General features: G+C 29.7%; 3 protein-coding genes across 3 annotated transcripts; all 3 read left to right on the top strand.

The window, feature by feature from the left end:
• Positions 1-6,074: 6,074 nt before the first annotated feature.
• Phum_PHUM534930 (Circadian clock-controlled protein precursor, putative) lies at positions 6,075-7,559 on the top strand (the record flags this gene model as incomplete). Its single annotated transcript, XM_002431493.1, has 5 exons — positions 6,075-6,129; positions 6,361-6,508; positions 6,620-6,753; positions 7,302-7,444; positions 7,548-7,559. The coding sequence occupies 5 exons, from the start codon at positions 6,075-6,077 to the stop codon at positions 7,557-7,559; spliced, it is 492 nt and encodes a 163-aa protein (XP_002431538.1).
• Positions 7,560-11,622: 4,063 nt separating this feature from the next.
• On the top strand, positions 11,623-13,004 carry Phum_PHUM534920 (protein takeout precursor, putative; the record flags this gene model as incomplete). Its single annotated transcript, XM_002431492.1, has 4 exons — positions 11,623-11,662; positions 12,175-12,415; positions 12,491-12,624; positions 12,700-13,004. 4 exons carry the CDS (start codon positions 11,623-11,625, stop codon positions 13,002-13,004), a joined length of 720 nt encoding a protein of 239 aa, XP_002431537.1.
• A 1,680-nt stretch (positions 13,005-14,684) lies between these two features.
• Positions 14,685-18,277, top strand: Phum_PHUM534910 (Chromaffin granule amine transporter, putative; the record flags this gene model as incomplete). Its single annotated transcript, XM_002431491.1, has 10 exons — positions 14,685-14,795; positions 15,674-15,769; positions 15,860-16,081; positions 16,166-16,234; positions 16,822-16,939; positions 17,017-17,132; positions 17,247-17,437; positions 17,526-17,621; positions 17,699-17,867; positions 17,954-18,277. 10 exons carry the CDS (start codon positions 14,685-14,687, stop codon positions 18,275-18,277), a joined length of 1,512 nt encoding a protein of 503 aa, XP_002431536.1.
• Between the last annotated feature and the right edge of the window lie 1,931 nt (positions 18,278-20,208).

The following is a 20,208-nucleotide window of genomic DNA, read 5'->3' as shown; positions in this document are numbered from 1 at the left end:
ACAGCAAAAAAAGAGAGCGAGGAAGAAGAAGAAAGAGAGAGAAACAAATAAAGAAAAAGGTGAAGAAAAAAATAGAGAGAAAGAAAAGAAAAAAATAAATGAGAGAGAGAAAGAGACAAAAAAGAAAAGAGTAAAAAAAGAGAGAAAGATAAAGAGAGAGATAGGTGTAGAAAAAAAAAATATAAAGAAAAACAAAGAGAGAGAAAGAGAGAAAAAGCATGACGTGATACAAATTTTATTACTCTATGACACTCGAACGATTCGATAAGAAAAAAAAAATTTCAACATCAAAAACCCGCGCAAACGTTTCCCTTAAACCTAAATAAATCGAACCTGATTTAATGGATCAAGTAGAGTGAGTGAGTGACTAATAAATTTCGGTTTCATTCTCCAATGATTTTTTTTTATTATTACGTAACAATTTCAAGTTTAATAACGAAATGAAACAAAAAAAAAATTAATAATAATAATAATATTAATTCTAATTCCACGTATTTCGAATTTCATTCGATTTTATACACTAATTATTATCATCATCATAACAAACGCAATCGAACGGATTTTTTTACTATTTATCGACCGTGCAACACGTGAAGCAACATTTGAATCAGAGCAAAAACAAAAAAAAATAATTTTTCGTAATGTTGGCATCCTGTAAAACGCGAAATCCTACCAAAAAAAAAAAAAAAAAATCAAAATCAAAGCAGACGAAAAAAAATTAAAAAAAAAAAAAAAAATCGTCGAGTTTGATTAAAATCATTATTTAACCAAAAAAAAAAAAAAAAATGACGTGGTACTAGATTTTAACCACTCGTCGCAAATAAAACGAAAACAAAAAAAATAACAAACGATACAAACAAGTAAAAAAAAAACAACCAACCAACCAAACAAACAAACAAACAACACTTTTAAAATTTTTACTGAAATAATTTCTTCTCTTTTTTTTTTTTTAATCATTCCAAACGAGAGTTTTTTAATGACGTAACATTTGACGTGGAAGGAGTGAAAAGTAAGTAGAAAAAAAAGCAAGTTTTTTTTTTAATTCAGTCAATGTTAATAAATATTATATAGTTAAAGACTATAAACGTATATAAAAAAAAAATTATAGTCTATAATATTTTAAGATGGCGACGACGACGACGACGTAATGACGTATTGTGTAATTTTTTTTAACAAACATCAACGACTATCTAATCTAGTCTAGTCTAGTCTAGTCTAGTCTAGTCTAATGTAGTCTATAGACGAAATATAATTTATAGTCTATAAATCAACGATCATAATTACATCAACTACTCGAAATCGACATCGACAACAAAAAATTAATTATTATTATTATTATTGGCTCATCATTCATCCGGGTGACTTTCTTTATCACTTCCGGTTTTACGACTGTATTAAATTCGATTACGTCAAATAATTACGCGGCGTACTCGGGCGAAAGATTTTTTTTTTCTTTCACGCCGCGTAATCATCGATAAAAAAAAATTTTCTATTGTTTATTTAAATGACATTAAAAACTTTTTTTTTTTTTTTTGACTAAAACCACGAAACCTTGAAACTTCATTTTTATTTTATAATCATCATCATCATCACCATTATTATTATTATTATTACATGCCGTAGCGTTTTGTCTGGTGATTGACATTTGTACCTGTTTTGAAAAATAAAATTTTTAAGAAACAGGTACGCGCGTGTTTTTACGCGAATATTATCAAATTTAAAAAATATCGTCATTTAATTTAATTTAATAACGATGAATTTTTTTTTTTTTTATAGTTTATTTCCGGTTTCGTTTCCGTTTCCGTTTTACTCCGACAAACAAACAAACAAACAAAGATACGTTCGTATATATATAATTTTTAACTTGTGATTTTTGTTTTTGTTTTTCGATCGTACTGTAAAAACGCGCGAAATTTAAAATTTTTTTTAATATTAATTTTCACTAATGCCACGTGTAATAAATATTATTTATCTATTTACACGTGTATTTCACGTTTATCCATTTACGGTTTTGGTTTTTCGATTTGTTGTTTGTTGAACCGCAAAATATTTTTAATAAGAAATTTCACAAAATCGAAAATTGTCTCATTATTGAATTCTAATTAACAAAAAAATAACCAAAAAAAAAAAACAAAATGGCTGCCACAATCACGCTAATTATTTTATCGATCGTAAACCAATAACTTTCCCTTTCCCCTACTTTCTCCCTCCACCCTCTCCCCTCCCCTCCCGAAAAAGTGAAAAAATGTCAAAAAAAAATTTTTCTTTTCTTTTTTTTTAAACGAAATTTTTTTTGGGAATCGTAAAAAAAAAAAAAAACCTTCGAATCAATTATCATCATCATCATCGTCATCATCATCATCATCATCATCATCATCATTATTATTATTATTATTATCATTATTATTATTATTAAGACATTTGCTGGAACGCGAAAACAAAACAAACAGAACGACAACAACCGTCCTTGAATTTTAAATCTACGAGAAACCGAAAAAAAATAATAATAAATTTTTTCTTATTTTAATTTTTTTTGTTTGTTTGTTTAATTTTGGTTGTTTGTTTGTTTGTTCGTTACAACAACAACAATAATTTTTTTTCCGTCTGTCCGTCGATCAATTATAATATTTTTTTTAAATATTACGTAACGAAATGAATATTGAAACAAACGACGGCAAGTAACAAAAAAAAAAAAAAAAAAAAAAAAAGATGGCGTCAAAAAATAAATAAAATCTCCGTTTAATAACGTTTTTATTAATAACAATAACAATAATAATAATACTAATAATAATGGTAATAATAATAATAATAATTGTTACTAATCGAACGAGTTATTAGTTATTAATAAATTTTTTTTTTTTTTAGTACTCGGACGGCTTTCTCTTTTTTTTTTGGAAATCAATATAAAATCCAAGAAAAAAAAAACCTTAAGGAAATCGGGTGGGAAAGTACAACCGGAAGGAGTGGTTCGATTTCGAAAAAAAAATCATTCACTTCCGGTGAGTAACAGAAAAATCAACGTAACGAAAGAAAATGAATCCGTTAGAGAAAAAAATTTTTGTTTTCTTTCTAATCTGCGGTTTTTTTTTCCCCAATCAAAAATTTCTTACGGAGGATAATTACGACGACAAACAGCAACAAACAAAACAAACAAAACAAACAAACAAACAATCATCGACAAGTTTTTTTTGTTGTAAAAAAAAAAAAAAAAACGCGGAATCGAGACTATATGTAATCTCGTATTATTATTATTATTATTTCTTTTTTTTTTTTTTTCTTTTTTTTTTTTTTACTTTCTCCAGGACCCGATCATGCTTTGAATTTGTTTTACTACTTAGCTTATGAACAAACTGACATAACTGATTTGATAACATTTTTTTTTGTTTTTTCTTTCTTTTTTAAAAAAAAATTTTCTTCTTCTTCTTATTCTTCTTTCACCGGATTTGTATCATTCGACACGACGAAGTCTTTCGGTGATGATAATAAAAATGTTTTGTTTACAAACAATGAATAATAATAATAATAATAAATTAACGTCGTCGTTTTTATTTTTTTTTTATATTTTTTTTTTCTTATCAATTTTAATAATTAAATGTAAATGTGAAAATGAAATCAATTTGTTAAAAGAAAGGCGTAAGTATTATTATCATTATTATTTTGTTTTTTTTTTTTTTTTTTGAACGTGGAATTAGACGAATCGATTACAAAAACAATTTTCTTACATTTTTTCTTTGTTGTAATTTTTTCCTTTGTTTTTCTTATTTTGGACAAATTTTTCAAAAAAGGTTAATAACCGGAACGTGTCGTGTGCTGGTACCATAACAAACTCTTATCACTCCAATTTTACACGTCTTATCAGTCAATTATCACATTTCGCAATCAATTTTTTTTTCGTGACGTATTATTACTTATTATTATTATTATTATTATTATTATTATTATTAAGTTTTTTTTCTTCGTCAATTTAATGCTTCGTGAATGATGATGGTAATTAATTAATTCCTTGTGAATTTTTCTACGATGAATGACGATCGATCAATCAATCAATCAATTTTTTTTTGTCTAGAATTTTCTTTTGCATTCTTTCCGTAATAATTTTTTTTTTTTAGTTTTTCCGTTATAATAATTATTATTATTATTATTATTTCGACTATAAAATTTTCCAGTTTTTTTTTTTTTAATCATCCTTTTTTTCCTTTAGCAAAAACAACGAAACAATTTTTATTTTTATTTTTAATCGCGGTATGCTTTTAAGGGTTTGTTGTGGAATTTTCCAGGATTTTTTCCAGGTTTTTCCCGATTCATGGGTGGTACCATCGAAGAACGTGTGAGCCGTTCACACAACGTAACTTTTCGTCGGGCGTTTTTTTTTTTTTTTTAAATTCCTGTTTATTCTTATCGAATTCCCTTCTTCCAGTCTCTCCGGCATTGCTCCCAGTGCTGCTCCCACGATGACCGGACACAGTTTCTGTCTTTACTCCCCACATCCCCCCACTGGCTATTTCAGCCTTTTGTCCGCTTCTGTGTCTGTCTTTTGGTATCTTCCAAAATAATATTTCAGGATGATATCCGAGTTTCGTTTAGTTCATTCCCATATATTATTATTATTATTATTATTATTATCCACCATTAAACACGACAAGGCTACTTGTCGGAGTTTTTAAGTATTTATCCGAGGTTTCTACCCGATTCCTTAGGGACAAATACTCGAATTTCGGTGGTGCCACTTATTATAAGATAGCACCACATCAATTCTTGAAGGTCTTCCTGAGTCCGTCTTTTTCGATGGGAACGATTTGTCTCCTGAACTGGGCTCCGGTGACTAACATCTTTGGAGTGGCCAGGGTCAGAAGCAGTGAAATTCACATTCTCGTCGAGCTGCCTCAGGTCGACAGTAGAACAAGATTTTGTTTTTGGTTCTTACTTTGTCTTGTTCTCATTTTTTTTTTTTTTTGCTCTTTTAAGCCAACAGCACGTGGCGTTCTCAGACGGTCACCCATCTTATTATTATTATTATTATTAGTATTATTATTAGTATTATTATTATTGTCACTACCGTTCGAACGAATGAGGATACGCGAACGTAAACGTTTTGAAAAAACTAACGCCTACGACAATAAAAATAAGTAATAATTATAATTTTTTTGAACGGCGTTCGTTTTAAACAACCTTGAAACAATCGTACCTTTCCTCCTATTTATTTTTTATTTTTTTTCGATAATTGGCAACAACGATTCGATAATAATAATAATAAATATTAACAATCGACACGCGAACAATTATCGTAAAAAAAAAAAAAAATTTTAAACGTAGTGAAAGTAAATTACGTTATTATTATTATTATTATTACATTACGCTTTAATTACCGGAACGGTTTTTGGTTTACGTGTAAAAAGAAAAGAAAAAATAAATAAATTTTTGCGGAATTAAAATAAACGGGGCAGCAGATAAATTAAAACCTTAGAAAAAAAAAAAAAAAAAAAGAAAGTTTGCAAACGTAATTAACTTTTTATTATTGATTTTTAATAAAATTTTCTAAATGAAAATTATCTCTAAATGATGACGTTGGAGGAGCAGCAGGAGGGAATAAAATGGAAATATTAGTACCGACTCGTGCCTTTTTTTTCCTGACCTCTCCCTCTCCCCTCCCCCCGCGTGTATAATCAGGAGCGCGCGATAACGTCCGTGATATAAAAAAAAAGGTAAATTTAACAAAAAAAAAAAAAAATAAACGAATACGTAATTAATTTCAGGCTTAGAAAAATATAAGTTTTTAACGTGTACCTGAAAACCTGTTGTTGTTCTAACAAGTCAATCAATAGGTTAGAAGAAAAAAAAAAAAATTATGTAATATTTTATTAAAACTAGAAAGTTTTACCTTTTTTTTTGGTAACAAACAAGGTAATTAGTGTGCGTAAGTTAAGTTAAAAAAAGAAAAACTCGTTTTTTGGCAAAATATATTTGAAAAAAAATCGATCGATTATCGATTATTGATTTATTGATTTATTGATTGATTTTTTTTTTGTTTGTTTGCAGCGGAATGGTTGAAAGCGTGTAAGAGAAGCGATCCGAAAATGAATGAATGTTTAAGAGATGGATTACAAACAATGTTTCCAGCTTTGTCCAGGGGTAAGTTAATGTTCGAAAAACAAATCCCCCGAATTATTATTATTATTATTATTATTAAAAATGTTTATTTACTCTATGAAATACGTTTGGTAATATTTAAATATCCTTGAAACGATCGGATCCCCGAATGAAAATTTAAAAAAAAAATTCAGGTACCGATAGTTTCATCCATTAAAAAAATTAATATTTATCCGTTTGTTTATTTGTTTGTTTGTTTGTCTGTTTGTTCAGGTATTCCGGAAATCAACGTAGAAAAATTCGAACCGCTTTTCATAAAAGAAGTTGGAGTGTCAAAAGGTCACGGCGCTGTTTTATTAACAGGAGCTTTACACGATTTATTTGTTTACGGACCGAGTAATGCCACGACAACTTTTGTCGTGTACGTAAAAAAAAAATTTTAGCAGAAGACGCGTGTGTGTGTGTGTGTCTCAATTAATTTTTAACGGAAAATTTTTTTTTTTTTTTTTTTTTTTTTTTTTTTTTTTTACAGAATGGATTTGAAAAATAAAACGTGGCAATTCGGCATAGAAGTCCCTTATTTGAAACTCGAATCGCAATACAACATAAAAGGAAATATTCTTTTACTTCCGGTCGTCGGAACCGGAGATTCAATTATTCATTTAAGTAAGATAACAACTACCATAATCCAATAATAATAATTTTCAATAAAAACAAACAAACAAACAAACAAACGAGTTTTTCAAATCGCGATGGTAAAACAACCAACAAACCAATCCAATCGAATGCAAATAAATAAATAAATAAAAAAAACGTTTAAAGCGCCCTCTATTATTTTCATACAAAACTAAATCGAGTGAAAAAATTTTATTAAAAAATCCGCTAAAGTTCGCGCTATACGCAATTCATTACAAACCGCGTATTCAACGTGAAAAATTTTTATTATTCTCCCCAGGGAGGGAGGAGGGGAGGGGGAAAACGACTTTTTATCATACTTATCACTTTAACTGATTATGTGACGTCATCATTCTAATTACTTTTTACTCATTATTACTGGTAGCCGCCATGTACCGGCACTCAATTTCAAAATTAAATAAGTTAAGAAGATAATTTTATCCAGTTAAACTCTTGGAGGATTTTGACACGGCTAACCCCCCCCCCCCCCCACTTATCACAACAACCATAATTTGCTAAAAAAATTTTTTTATTTGCAGGAGATACGAAATGCATAGTTACGACAGATTTCGAATATTCAACAATACAAAATAGGGAAATATTACAAATAACTAAAATGAAAGTTGATTTTAGCGTTTCCGGTATGAGACTCCATCTTAGTAATTTATTTAACGGAAATAAAGTTTTGGGTTCGTTTCTTCCTTTTCTTTTCTTTCCCCCTTCTACCATATCCGGTTTTTCGATTTTTTAACGTCTTTTTTTTTTTTTTTTGTCTTTTCCAACAGGACAAACGGTGAATCAATTTTTAAACAAAAACGCATTGCAAGTTATCGACGAATTGAAAGAAGACATCGGGGAGGCTCTTACCGGAGTTTTCATCGGCATATTAAACAACGCTTTCCGACATTTACCAACGGATCTTTGGCTTTTGAAAGAATAATAATAATAATAATAATAATAATAATAATAATAACAATAATAATAACAATAATAATAATAATGTTTCCCTCTCGTTTTTTTTTTTTCAAACCTGTGATATCAATTTTTTTTTGCAATTGTTTAAATAAATAAATAAATAAATATTTCTAGAAAAATTTAGAACATTTTTAAACTATTATTATTTATACGTCGCGCTAATTTTTTTTAATTTTTTTTATGCAATTCTCTTACGAATTTTCAAATGATTTTTATTTGTTTGTTTGTTTGTTTGTTTGTTCGTTTGTTTGTTTGTTATGCATAATTACAATTTATGTTACTTTTATAACAATATAAATATATACTTTTTATAAATTTTTTTGCTTTTGTTTTTTTTTTTTTTTTGAATTTCGTTTTTCAAAATGGCCGCACGATATAATTATTTTGTTCCTTCGTTTCCCCCCGTCACCCCCCAGCACCCTCTCCCTCCCCCGTTCCGCCATTTTTATTTATTTAACCTAAAAAAAAAAATTTTTTTTTTTTTTTTTTTTTTTTGATTCTTTGATAATAATAATAAACATTGCGAAAAAAATATTACTTAAAGTAATGTAAATAATAATAATAATAATAATAATAATAATAATAATAATAAATAATAATAATAATTTTGTGATGAAACCTTAAAGACACGATAAATTTTTTATATAAATTTTCAATGGGAAATTTTTGTCGTGGGTTTAGAACAAAAATGGTTTTTAAAAAATGATACAACCATCACGTTTCCTGAACGACCGGAAAATACACACAAACCGGAAACAACCCCGAAAAAAAAAAGGCGCGAATTAATTGTAGTACCCGCGTACCTGCGAGATTCGAGAGAATAAAAATATTCCGGGATTAGGGAGTAAAACGGGAATTTAAGGAAGATTTTTAGAAAGATGACACGAGCATTATATTATCTACAAAAAACCGGTTAAAAATTTGTAATGAATGAACGAGGAAAAAATTTTTTTTTTCATAAAAGTGAAAATAATGATAATAATGATAATAATAATAATAATAATAATAAATTTTTTAAGGAATGTCACATGATGCATGCACGCCCTAGGCCCGATTATGTCAGCGGTGTCTCACTCACTCGCACTTTATACGAAACTTGACAATCAACATATCTCTAACATAATTATTATTATTATTATTATTATTATTATTATTATTATTATGAGAAACAGGAAGAACGGTGTAATAAACAACACACACACACACGCATGTTTCCGCACGTCACATCCATGGAATCATATCATAACATTGGACAAATTATGTTCTCCAGAAACGTAACTCATTCACAACAACAACAACAACAACAACAACTACTACTGCAACAACCACAACAACAACAACCACAACAACAACAACAAACAACAATAACAATAACAACAATAACAACAAAAATTCTCCAGAAAATTAATATTTTTTTTAAAAAAAAGTTTAGATAAGACTTATCATACGCAATAAAAAGCTTTTAATAATAATGATAATAATAATGATATAATTCGCAGTCGGTTTTTTTTTTTGTAGCCCAACAATAATAATAATAATATTTAGCAAATCGTATTTATTGCAATCTAATCGTGATATTTCTCTCTTCTCTTCTCTCTCTCTCTCTCTCTCTCTCTCTCTCTCTCTCTCTCTCTCTCTCTCTCTCTCTCTCTCTCTCTCTCTCTCTCTCTCTCTCCATTTTATTTTAATTTTTCCAGGTCGTGAATTTCTTCCGCGTGAGTCGTTACGTCATCAACGAATCTTTTTTAGGTTTAAATATTTATCATCTCCCATCGTACAGTTTTATCCGATCCGTTGCGAAATACGCCATTTTGCGTAGATACGCACGCACTCACGCACGCACGCACTCCGCGGACATTTAAATTTTAAATTAATATACAAAACGATGGATCTTAACGGTTTAACACATTCCGCCATTTTGATTTATTGAATAAAAATTCATCATTTAAAATCGTTCGGTTTTTTTCATTTCTTTAATTAATCTTTATTACGTTTGCAAAATACTTTCCACAAGTCCAAAGTCTAAATTATTATTATTATTATTATCATCATCACCGTTATTAATTTTTTAAACGTTTTTTCCCTCCCTCCCTCTCCCCCTTCCTCCCCTTTCTACCTTTTACACGACACGTAAAAAAAGGCACGGTTGGATTTAATTTTAATGACGTAATAACATTACGAAATTTACAACTTTTATCATTATTATTATTATTATTTCAATTTCGACTTAGTCATTGCGAGCCGAAATATAAATATGAAATGAGGAAAAATTTTTTTTATGTATATCCGGTTAATAAAAAATTATTACTTATTACTATTATTATTATTAAAAATTAAACGAGTTAAAAGTAATTCGAAAAGGTAGGAAATGTAAAAAAGAAAAAAAATTTTAAAAATGCGTTATCACCGTTATCACCCATTTGAAAATGGGGGAAGGGGGAGAGGAAGGGAGGAGGGAAAAGGAAGAAACCTTAAAAAAAATACAAACGTCGTCTGCTACGCGCAAAATCCCTTTCAGCCTATTCGCTTCTCCTTCTCCTCCTCAACAAAAAAAAACTAACGAATTATTATTATTATTTGACCTCTTGACCCGACCGATATTTTCTTTTTGTTTTGTTTATTGGTATTTAAATAAAACAACGCTACGAGTTTTATTATTATTATTATTATTTTTTTTTCAACACGCGATTTTATTATTTGTAAAAAGTGAAAATGATTTTTTCTTTTTTTTTAGCACGTTTTTTATGGCTTCTGCCACGTCTAATTTTTTTTTTTTTTTTTTTTTTTTAAGGTTTTAGAGAGATGACGTAAATCATTACCCGAGTAGTATTGACATAGCTTACTTATTGTTTAAAAATGACGTAACGATCATCATCGTAATAATAATAATAATAATCATCATCGTTGCGGTTTTAAAAGAACATAATACAAAACGTAATATTTCATGTTTTTTTTCCCTTTCCCTCTCTTTTTCTCTCTCTCTCTCTCTCTCAATTTTTTATACAAACTCCTTCTACTTTTTATTTTCTCTCTCTTTCTCTCTCATTAAATTTTATATTATTATAAGACTAGGGAAAATATATAAAAAAAATTTGATTATTTTACGTTATTCCCACCCGAAGATAGAAAAAAGTTCGTTTTTTTTTTTTTTTTTTCGTTTGACAGTCTAGTTGTTCGTGGCATTAAGAAGACGAAGAAAAGAAAAATTATTATTATTATTATTGTTTTAAAACCACGATGAATTCGACGACGACGACGTGGTTTTCATATTATTATTATTATTATTATTTTTTAACGGTAATTTTTTTTTCCCTTATCGGTAATACTCAACCGCAACAAGGTAAGTTTTTTTGTTTTTGTTTTTTTTATTACCTATCGACGTAAGTAGTAATTTTTTTTTTTTTATTAAATTTTATGTTGGCAGCCATTTTTTTTTTTAAATTTCTCTACCACGATAATAATAATAATAATAAAAAAAAAATTTAACCGTCAAAAAAAAAAACAATAAAATTAATTTTATTACCGGTTAAAAAAAATTTTTTTAAAAATATATTATTATTATTATTTCATTATCGATCGATTATAATCGATATATCGAATACTCAATTTATCCTCAATTTACGTTTGTTTTATAAAGCCGACGACGGCTAAATTTTTTTTTTTTTTTTTTTTTTTTCTATTATTATTACGTAATTGAAATATTTCATTGAGTAATTTAAGTGTCATTACTTACCTACCCGTCTCGTTTGTACACGTCACGCGCACGCGCACACACGCACGCACGCACCTTTAGAGAGTGGCAAGTTGCACAAAATGAAGTGAAATTGAGACTGGAGCTGGAGAAAAAAAAAGAAAAAAAAAAAAATTAAAGACATTTGTGTGTCAATGTCGGTGAAAACAAACAATCGAATCCATTCTTACATTCGTTTGTTTTGCATTCGTTTGTTTGTTTGTTTGTTTTAATATTAACGTTTATTCGTTTGTTATTACTAATTTACACCCCGTAAAATAATAATGATAATAATAATTTTAAATATCCTTGACTCTCGTCGTCCTTACTTTTACTTTTTCATAATTTTTTGTTTTTTGTCCTCCTCCTCCTCTTCTTTTACCGGCTTTTAGAAAATGAAAAATTCTAGCAAAGCCTCCGAGATTTCATAATTTTACTTATATATATTTTAATTTCATATTATATAATATATAATATAATAATTTACTATTTCGCATAATAACTCATAGATAAAGAAATTTTTTCTTATTTCATTTCGTTATCATTAGCAATCTTATCACGGTTAATTTGGGTCAATGCTAATGAATTTCAATTAATAATTTTAACGTTTAATGAGATAAATTTTTTCGCAATTCGAAGTGAGAAACAAAAATCCCCCCCCCCGCATTCCATAAAAAAATCCCCTTATTTTTAATTTTTTTTTCCAGTGGATTTTATAAAACCGTGTTTGAAATCGGATCCCGAAATAAATACATGCGTCGCTGGAAGCATATTACATTTAAGAGATCATTTGATAAAAGGGATTCCGGATTTAAACATACCCACGATTGATCCACTTAAAATACCCAGGATACAAATAGAAAATGGACACGGAAGAATTCGCGTGAAAGCCGTTTTTACCGATTTGACCGTTTACGGTCCTTCGAATCACACCGTTACCGGAATAAGGTTTGTTATTGATACAACGTTGTGGATTTTTTTAAAATAGAAAATTCCAGAATTTGAATCCCCCCCTTTTTTTAGGGCAAACATTGAAAATTATCGTCTGGATGTTAGCGCAAAAGCTCCGAGACTTATAATAACTGGACAATATGAAGTTTTGGGTAACGTTTTGGTAATAAATATAAGAAGCAAAGGAGATTTCCAGGCTGTTTTCGGTAAGTTTTTCTCTCTCTCTCTCACACCCATGTCACTCCACGATAATTTCCGACGGCCATTTTTTTTTTTTCCAGAGGACGCATCCGGATTGGCTAAAATGCAAGGGAAAGAAATCGTTAAAGACGGTGTTAAATACATGAAAGTCGATAGAGCCGCAATCGATTTTAAAGTTGGTAAAGCGAGATTTAGAATAAGGGATCATTCTCCAGGAAATAAAGTCCTCAGCGAAGCCATTAATAATTTTCTTAATCAAAACTGGAAAGAAGTTTTGGAAGAATTGAAATACACCGTGTCGTCCGCGTTGGAAAAATATCTCAAACAAATATTAAATACCGCTTTGTTAAAAGTACCGCTAAATCTATTTCTAGTCGACGAATGATCGATCGATCGATCGATCCATCGATCAACCCATCGATCGATTCATCGATTCATTTCAACCCTTTAAAAAAAAAGACTTGCTTTAAATTCGAATTTATCCAGTGTCGACTATCGTTTCCGTTTTAAACCGTCAAGTTGTTTTACAGGTACACGACCGAACCACCGATTTAAAAAAAAAAAATTTAACACGTGACGTCACTTCCTACTTCTTTTGTTATCGTCTGCCTCGATCGACTTGTTGCCTTTTTTAATTATTTTTTTATTTTTTTTTAATTTCTTGTTGTTGTTATATTGTTTTAGTAAGTATCGCGTCACCCTCGCAATTTCCCGCCCTTTTTATCCTAGTTTCTAAAACCACGTCGAAAAAATTTATTATGTTTACCTATTTTTAGTATTATTATTATTATTATTATTATTACGATACGTAGAATTAAAACGAAATTTTTATTATATTGACCAACGTGAATAAAAATTTATAAAAACGTCGTTAAGAAAATCAGGGCCGTACCAAAGTTATTATTGATTGATTGATTGATTGATTGATTGTGATTATTAATTATATAATTAACTAGAATACGTAACGTTTTTTATTCTTTTGTTTCTTTTTTTCTTTTTTATAAAATGCCTTTTGTGTGTGACATTTTTGTTTTTAAATAATAATAATAAATTTTTTTTTAATGTTCTTTTGTTTTTATAATTATTTAAAACAATTTTTAATTAATTAATTGCCACGTTTTTTTTTTTTTTTTGAAAAATCGCGCCATCGCGTGATGATTAAATTTATCGTATCTCGCTTCAAATTAATTCCTTGAATTAATTTTTTTGTAAAATTCGAAACAACGTGAAAAAAAAATAATAAAACGATCACGTGACGATGAATTTTTTCCGCAACAACAACAGGGAAAATAAAAATTTTATGAAAAAAAGAAAATCATCATCCAGATTTCGTTCGTGACACGTGAAAATCACGTGTGACTTTTTTAAAAAGCGATATTTATAATCGATTTTTTTTCAGGTTTCGATAAATATTTTTCGCTTTTCCCCCAATTTTCCTTTTGTCCGGTTTGTCGCATGCCTACGACACTGATCCGTTAGAAAAGAAAATTTCTAGATGTTTCTCTCTCTCTTTCTCGCGAGTATCGAATTCACGTCTTGTCCGATCTTGTCGGAAACAGTTTGAATTTTGTGTCGTTTGTCGTTTGTCACCCGAAATTTTTCCACATTTTTTTTTTTTTTTAATTTTTAAACGAAATTTTTTGTTTGTACGTTTGTTTGTTTGTTTGTTTTAATCGATCTGAGGGGAAACGGCACGAAAGTTAAAAAATATTTAAAAAAAAAAAAAAATTTTTTTTAAAGTTTTCCGATTTTTTTTTTAATTATCGTTCGTCCTTTTTAAAAAATCAAATCAAATTCCAGCCGGATTATTATTATTATTATTATTAATGTTATAATAATCGTTTCGTGTTGGTTGTAGTTGTGGTTGTTGTTGGTGTTTTTGTGTTGTGTTGGTGTTTTTTTTAAATGTCGAAATATTAATTTCGGTGAGTATTAATATTATTATTAATATTAATCGTTTCCGGAAGATTGATTGATTTTCTTATCTTTTCCAGATTTAACACAAGATTTCTTTTTTTTCTATTCCAGGTCGAAGTTCAAAGTTCAAATTCTAGCCTGATAAAAAATGCTTCCAAAATTTAGTAAAAGGCAGTGGCTCACTCTCATCGTTTTCAGCATTTCCGATTTTTGTAATGCCATTTGCGTATCACTCCAAGCTCCGTTTTATCCAAAAGAGGTTCGATCTATCATCATCATCATCATCATCATTATTATTATCATCATTTTTTCCAGTAATCCGCGGTTCCGGTTATCGATTCCATCAGAAAACGAGTCGAGTTGATTAAGTCGTGGAAAATTGTTCGTCTCGATTGTATTTATCCCCCCAAAAAAAAAAAAAAAACGTCTTCGTTTATTCCGTAACGACACCGGTTTCCAAAATGACGTCACCATTATAAATAAAAATAATAATAATAATTGATTACGTAATAAATAAAATCAAAGTCGTTCATCAATACGTGCTAATCGAACTTCCCAGTTTTCATTTTTATTTTATTTTCGCGAGACGAAATTTGTCGCGGTCGTGACAACGACGATGACTATGATAATAACAATAATAATAACAATAATAATAACAATAATAATAATAATAATAATAATAATAATAATAATAATAATAATAATAATAATGAAAAAGGGGTGAGTTGATTATATGTCGCGTTGATACCTCGCGAAGGAATTAATAATAAAAATAATTTAATAATTGTAAACCGATGACCTCATCATCATCATCATCGGTGGCAAATGAAGGCTGTTATTATTATTATTATTATTATTATTATTATTATTATTATTATTATTATCAATATTGAAACTAAGAGTTAACGAATAAAGAGAACGTTCGCGAACGTTTCCGAAAGTACACAAAAATCTTTTTTCTCTGCCCGGAAACGTTTCCTTAGATTACCGGAAGTAAATGGAAAATGTCGTAGCGTGAAAACCGAAACTTTCGCGACGCTGTTCGAACGAATTTTAAGATAACCCCTTTATTATATTGTTACGTAATGGGCCGAGTAATTTTTTTAAAGTTTTTTTTTTTTTTGTTTTTTCTTTCAGGCTGAAAAAAAAGGAGCGACGGCAACGGAATACGGTTTAGTTTTTGGTATTTTCGAACTCGTCGTATTCATAATAAGTCCAATTTATGGAAAACACGTGAGTTCCGCCATATTGTTTTGTTTTCATTTTCTACGGATCGAATTCGACTCCTCGATGATAATAATAATTTATAATTTTTATTTTTAGCTTAATAGAATCGGTCCGAAATTATTATTCAACGGTGGAATATTCACCGTTGGAATATGCGCCATTTTGTTTGGACTCTTAGACCGGATACAGGGAAGACATTCTTTCATAACTCTTTCGTTTCTAATAAGAATCGTCGAAGCCATGGGAAATGCGGCTTTTCTAACCGCGAGTTTCGCCATCATAGCAAAAGAATTTCCCAACAACGTTGCCACGACTTTCGTGAGTTCGAACGAACGTTTTTTTCCCGCGTAGAGAGGAAACGCGAACGCGCCTCGTTCAAATAATTTTTTTTTTATTTTTCAGGCATCTTTAGAAACGTTTTTCGGTTTGGGTTTGATCGTAGGTCCGACCGTAGGTGGAGCACTCTATCAGGTATCAATACGCCATTTTTAATTATTGAGAAAATGAAAAATAAATTTAAATTACAATTGACAAATTTAGAAAATGAAATTTTGGCTCGAATTCGTTTTGAACGCGCGCACGTCGCGAAAAAAAAAAGTTTAAAACATATGTTTGATGACGTCATAAAAAAAAACTATGACGACATCGTATTATAAAAAAAAATTCATAAATCTTTTGTTGTTTTATATTTATACGACTCGACGACATTTAAAATATTTAATGACGTCACTTATTATCACCCATATCATTTGCCAATTATTATTTTTTGCATTGTTAATTGTTATCCCCCTCCACGCACGCACACACCCCCGCCCACCCCCACAAAAAAAAATTTGAATGAAAAAAAAATGATTATTATTTTGGATGTAAACAACAAAAATTTGTGAATAGCAGACGACGAAAACAAGTAACGACGATAATTTTTTTTTTTTTTGTTTTTTAGTGGGGGCGAAAAGGGATTTCGCAGCCATTTTCGAAAAGAATTTTTTTTGTCGAGTATTGCCAACTTTCGAATTTAAAAAAAGATTTTTTTTTTCGGTTTTGTTTTTCATTTCCAGATCGGCGGTTACACGACTCCGTTTGCCGTTTTAGGCTCTTGTTTGTTTTTATCAGCAATTATGACGTCATTTATACTACCCGATCATGGGGAATCCGATGTGAATTCAAAAGGAGGAGGTTAAAATCTCTTTTATTTTTCTCTCTGACGTCATCAATCATTTTGATAAGAAAAAATTTTTTTATTATCATCGCAGGTAGTCTCCTAGAAGTCCTTAAAATTCCGGGTGTTTTGCTAGCCGCTTGTAGCATCGTCGTCACATCCGTCAGTATCGGATTTTTACAAGCCACTCTAGAACCTCATTTAAGACACGTAATTAAATTTTTTTTTTTTCTCAACTTCCGGTCAACGAAAACTACATAAAAAAATAATAAAATTTTCCTTTTTTTTTCGTCTTCTGCTTCTTCTTCTTCTCCTCTCGACCAGTTTAATTTTCAACCGGTTATTCTCGGTTTGATGTTTGTTATTAATGGCGGAACGTATGCTTTGACTGCACCTTGTTGGGGTTGGTTGTGTGATAAAAAAGTTCATCCGAAAATGGTGACCGTCGTCGGATGCGTTCTCATCATTTTTGGATTTCTTCTAATTGGTCCTGCACCATTTTTCTCGACACCAGCGTGAGTTTCCTTTTTTTTTCTATTAGTCACGTGTCGACGTCTCATCGGTTTATACGTTGTCACGTGTTTTGTTTTTTTTTTTTTCCAGAACAATCGAATTGAGCGTCATCGGTTTGGTCGGACACGGTTTTGGTATAGCTGCACAATTGGTCGCTTCTTTCACGGACGCTCTGAGAACTTCCATGTGAGTTGGAGTTTTTCTGTGTCGAAGATTTAATCATCGATGGTGACGTTTAAAATTTTTCTTTTTTTTCGTTTAAGATCTCAAGGATTTTCAAATAATTTGGAAACGTACGGTCTCATATCCGGTTTGTGGACGTCGACTTTTGCACTCGGAGCATTCATCGGTCCATCACTGGGTGGGATTTTATACGACACGATCGGATTTAAAAATGCGACGATGGTCGTCGTGACGTTGAACGCATTCGTCGTGAGTACCAACATAAATTTAAAACATCAAAAAAAAAAAAAAAAAATATCGAAATTTTAAATATCGATCGATGGATCGATTCGCAGGGTATTTTGGTCGCCGTATTCATATCCTGTCGAAAACACAGGCAACCCTACAAACAAATTCCAAACGATTCGGAAAAAACATTGATCAAAGAAAATGGTAACACGAGTCATTTGTCCGGCAAATCAGGTGGGAAACCGGGAATGAGCAACGGAGTACTCATAGAGAGGCCACCTGGTATGAGTGGTCTCATAGCTTGCAACAGTTACAAGAACCGACACGGAACGTGGCACAAGAAAGAATCCGGAGCCGTTCTCATCGGTCCCTACAGCACGAGTTACGGAAGTTTAGAATCGAGAGGAGGTTTTCTAGCGAGCGTCGCTTGAATCCCCCCATAAACAAATGGAAATTCTCGTGATACGTGCGTGACGTCATTATCATAATCCTTAAGACGTCATCTCCGTCACGCAATCTCATCTCCCGCAAATTTTTTTAATAATAATTTAAAAACTATTAAAAAAAAAAAAAAACTAATCGATGATTGTATTTTATCGTTCGTTTTTATCGTCGTCGCGTATGTTTATTATTATTATTATTATTATTTTATTCGCTGCCGTTCGCGAACGCGCGTTTATGTAAAAAAAAAAAAAAAAAAAAACGAATTTTAAATCTCACAAGGTTATTCATACATTATTAATATTTAAAATATAATAATAATAATAATAATAATAATAATAATTACATCAATCGTGCAAAGCATGTAAATTCGCTCACGTACGTTTTCCCCGCCCCCTTTTCCCCTCCTCCTCCCCTCACCTCCCCGTCATTATTATCATAGTCACTTTTTTTTTTTTAAGCGAATTCCGAAAAGCGCGAAATCATTTACAATTATTATTATTATTATTAATAATATTTTAATTTATTATTTAATTATTTAAAAAACTATTTTTTTTCTTTTTTTTTTAATTTAACACGTTTTTAATTGTTGTTGTCGTTGTTGTTATCGTGTCATCATTATCATTATCGCGTTCGCGTTTGACGTTAAATAATTTAATGAAATGTCATGAGACGCGTTTATTCACGCGCACGCACACGCACTCGCCGCACTTTATCAAATAATAATAATAATAATCGAGTTTAATGTTGAAAAATAAAATAAAATAAAAAAGATTCTTTTTCGCCGTTTATATTATTATTATTATTATTAATAATATTAATATCCCTTTGTAATAATATAAAAAAGAACCGCCGACGCCGCCGTTGCCGCAGCCGCCGACGACGACGATTTAACCCAGACCTTGACTTCGATTATGAAAAATAATAATAATAATAATATTATTTAAAAAAAATTTTTTTTTTCTCTTTCTCATTTCTATTATTATTATTATTATTATTATTATTATTTTGGGGCGAACGTTTTTCATATGAATATTGTTAATACAAAAAATAAACAAAACAAAAAAAACTAAACTAATAATAATAATAATAAATCGCATGAGTAGTTGTACGAATGCCATACGCTCGATTTGTTTTTTTTTTTTTTTTTTTTTTTTTTTTTTCTCGTGCCACGATAAAAAACGATCAGAAAATTTTTTTGTTTTTTTTGTTTTTTGTTTTGTAACGTTTGTTATTATTATTATTATTATTATTATTATTGTAACCGTCAAACGCGGTATTAACGTGCGTAGTATATGAAGTGAAACCGGATGCAGATGTAAATAATAATAATGATGATGATAATGATGATGAAAAATTTTTTTTTAAATTTCGATTAATTGGTTATCGTAACGCGTGAGAATTATATAAAAATAAAATCGATCAATCGATCGATCGATCGATCGATATTTGTTATCGTCGTCATCGTCGTGCGTCGTTGTCGTCGTCGGTTTGTTCTTCTTTGTTTTTTTTTTTTTTTTTTTTGCGTTTTGTGCTTTGTGATCGTGATCGAATCGAACTCGTTATTTTAAAATCTCGTAAATAAAATTAATTTTTTTAACCTTGATAATAATAATAATAATATTTAACCGTTATTATGAAACAAATATTTGAAGAGAGAGAGAGAGAGAGAGAAAAAAAAAAATTAAAATTCGTTTGTGTCAAATTAAAAAGTTTTTTTTTTTTTTTTTTGATTCCTCGTTGACGCTGTCACAAAATTTAAATAAATAAATAAATAAGTAAAAAAAGTTGAAAAATTTTTTTTCTAGTTCCACGGTTAATCGTAAAAAATTTATGAAAGATTTTTTTTTCTTTTTTTGTGTCGTTTGTTTTTTTTTTTTTTTTTTTTTTTTTTTTTTGATTTTTGATTTTGACAGTTTCA

This window comes from Pediculus humanus, genomic scaffold (assembly GCF_000006295.1).
Source record: "Pediculus humanus corporis 1103172108289 genomic scaffold, whole genome shotgun sequence".
In the NCBI taxonomy this organism is placed as follows: domain Eukaryota; kingdom Metazoa; phylum Arthropoda; class Insecta; order Psocodea; family Pediculidae; genus Pediculus; species Pediculus humanus.
This window is presented reverse-complemented; position numbering and strand designations above follow the sequence as displayed.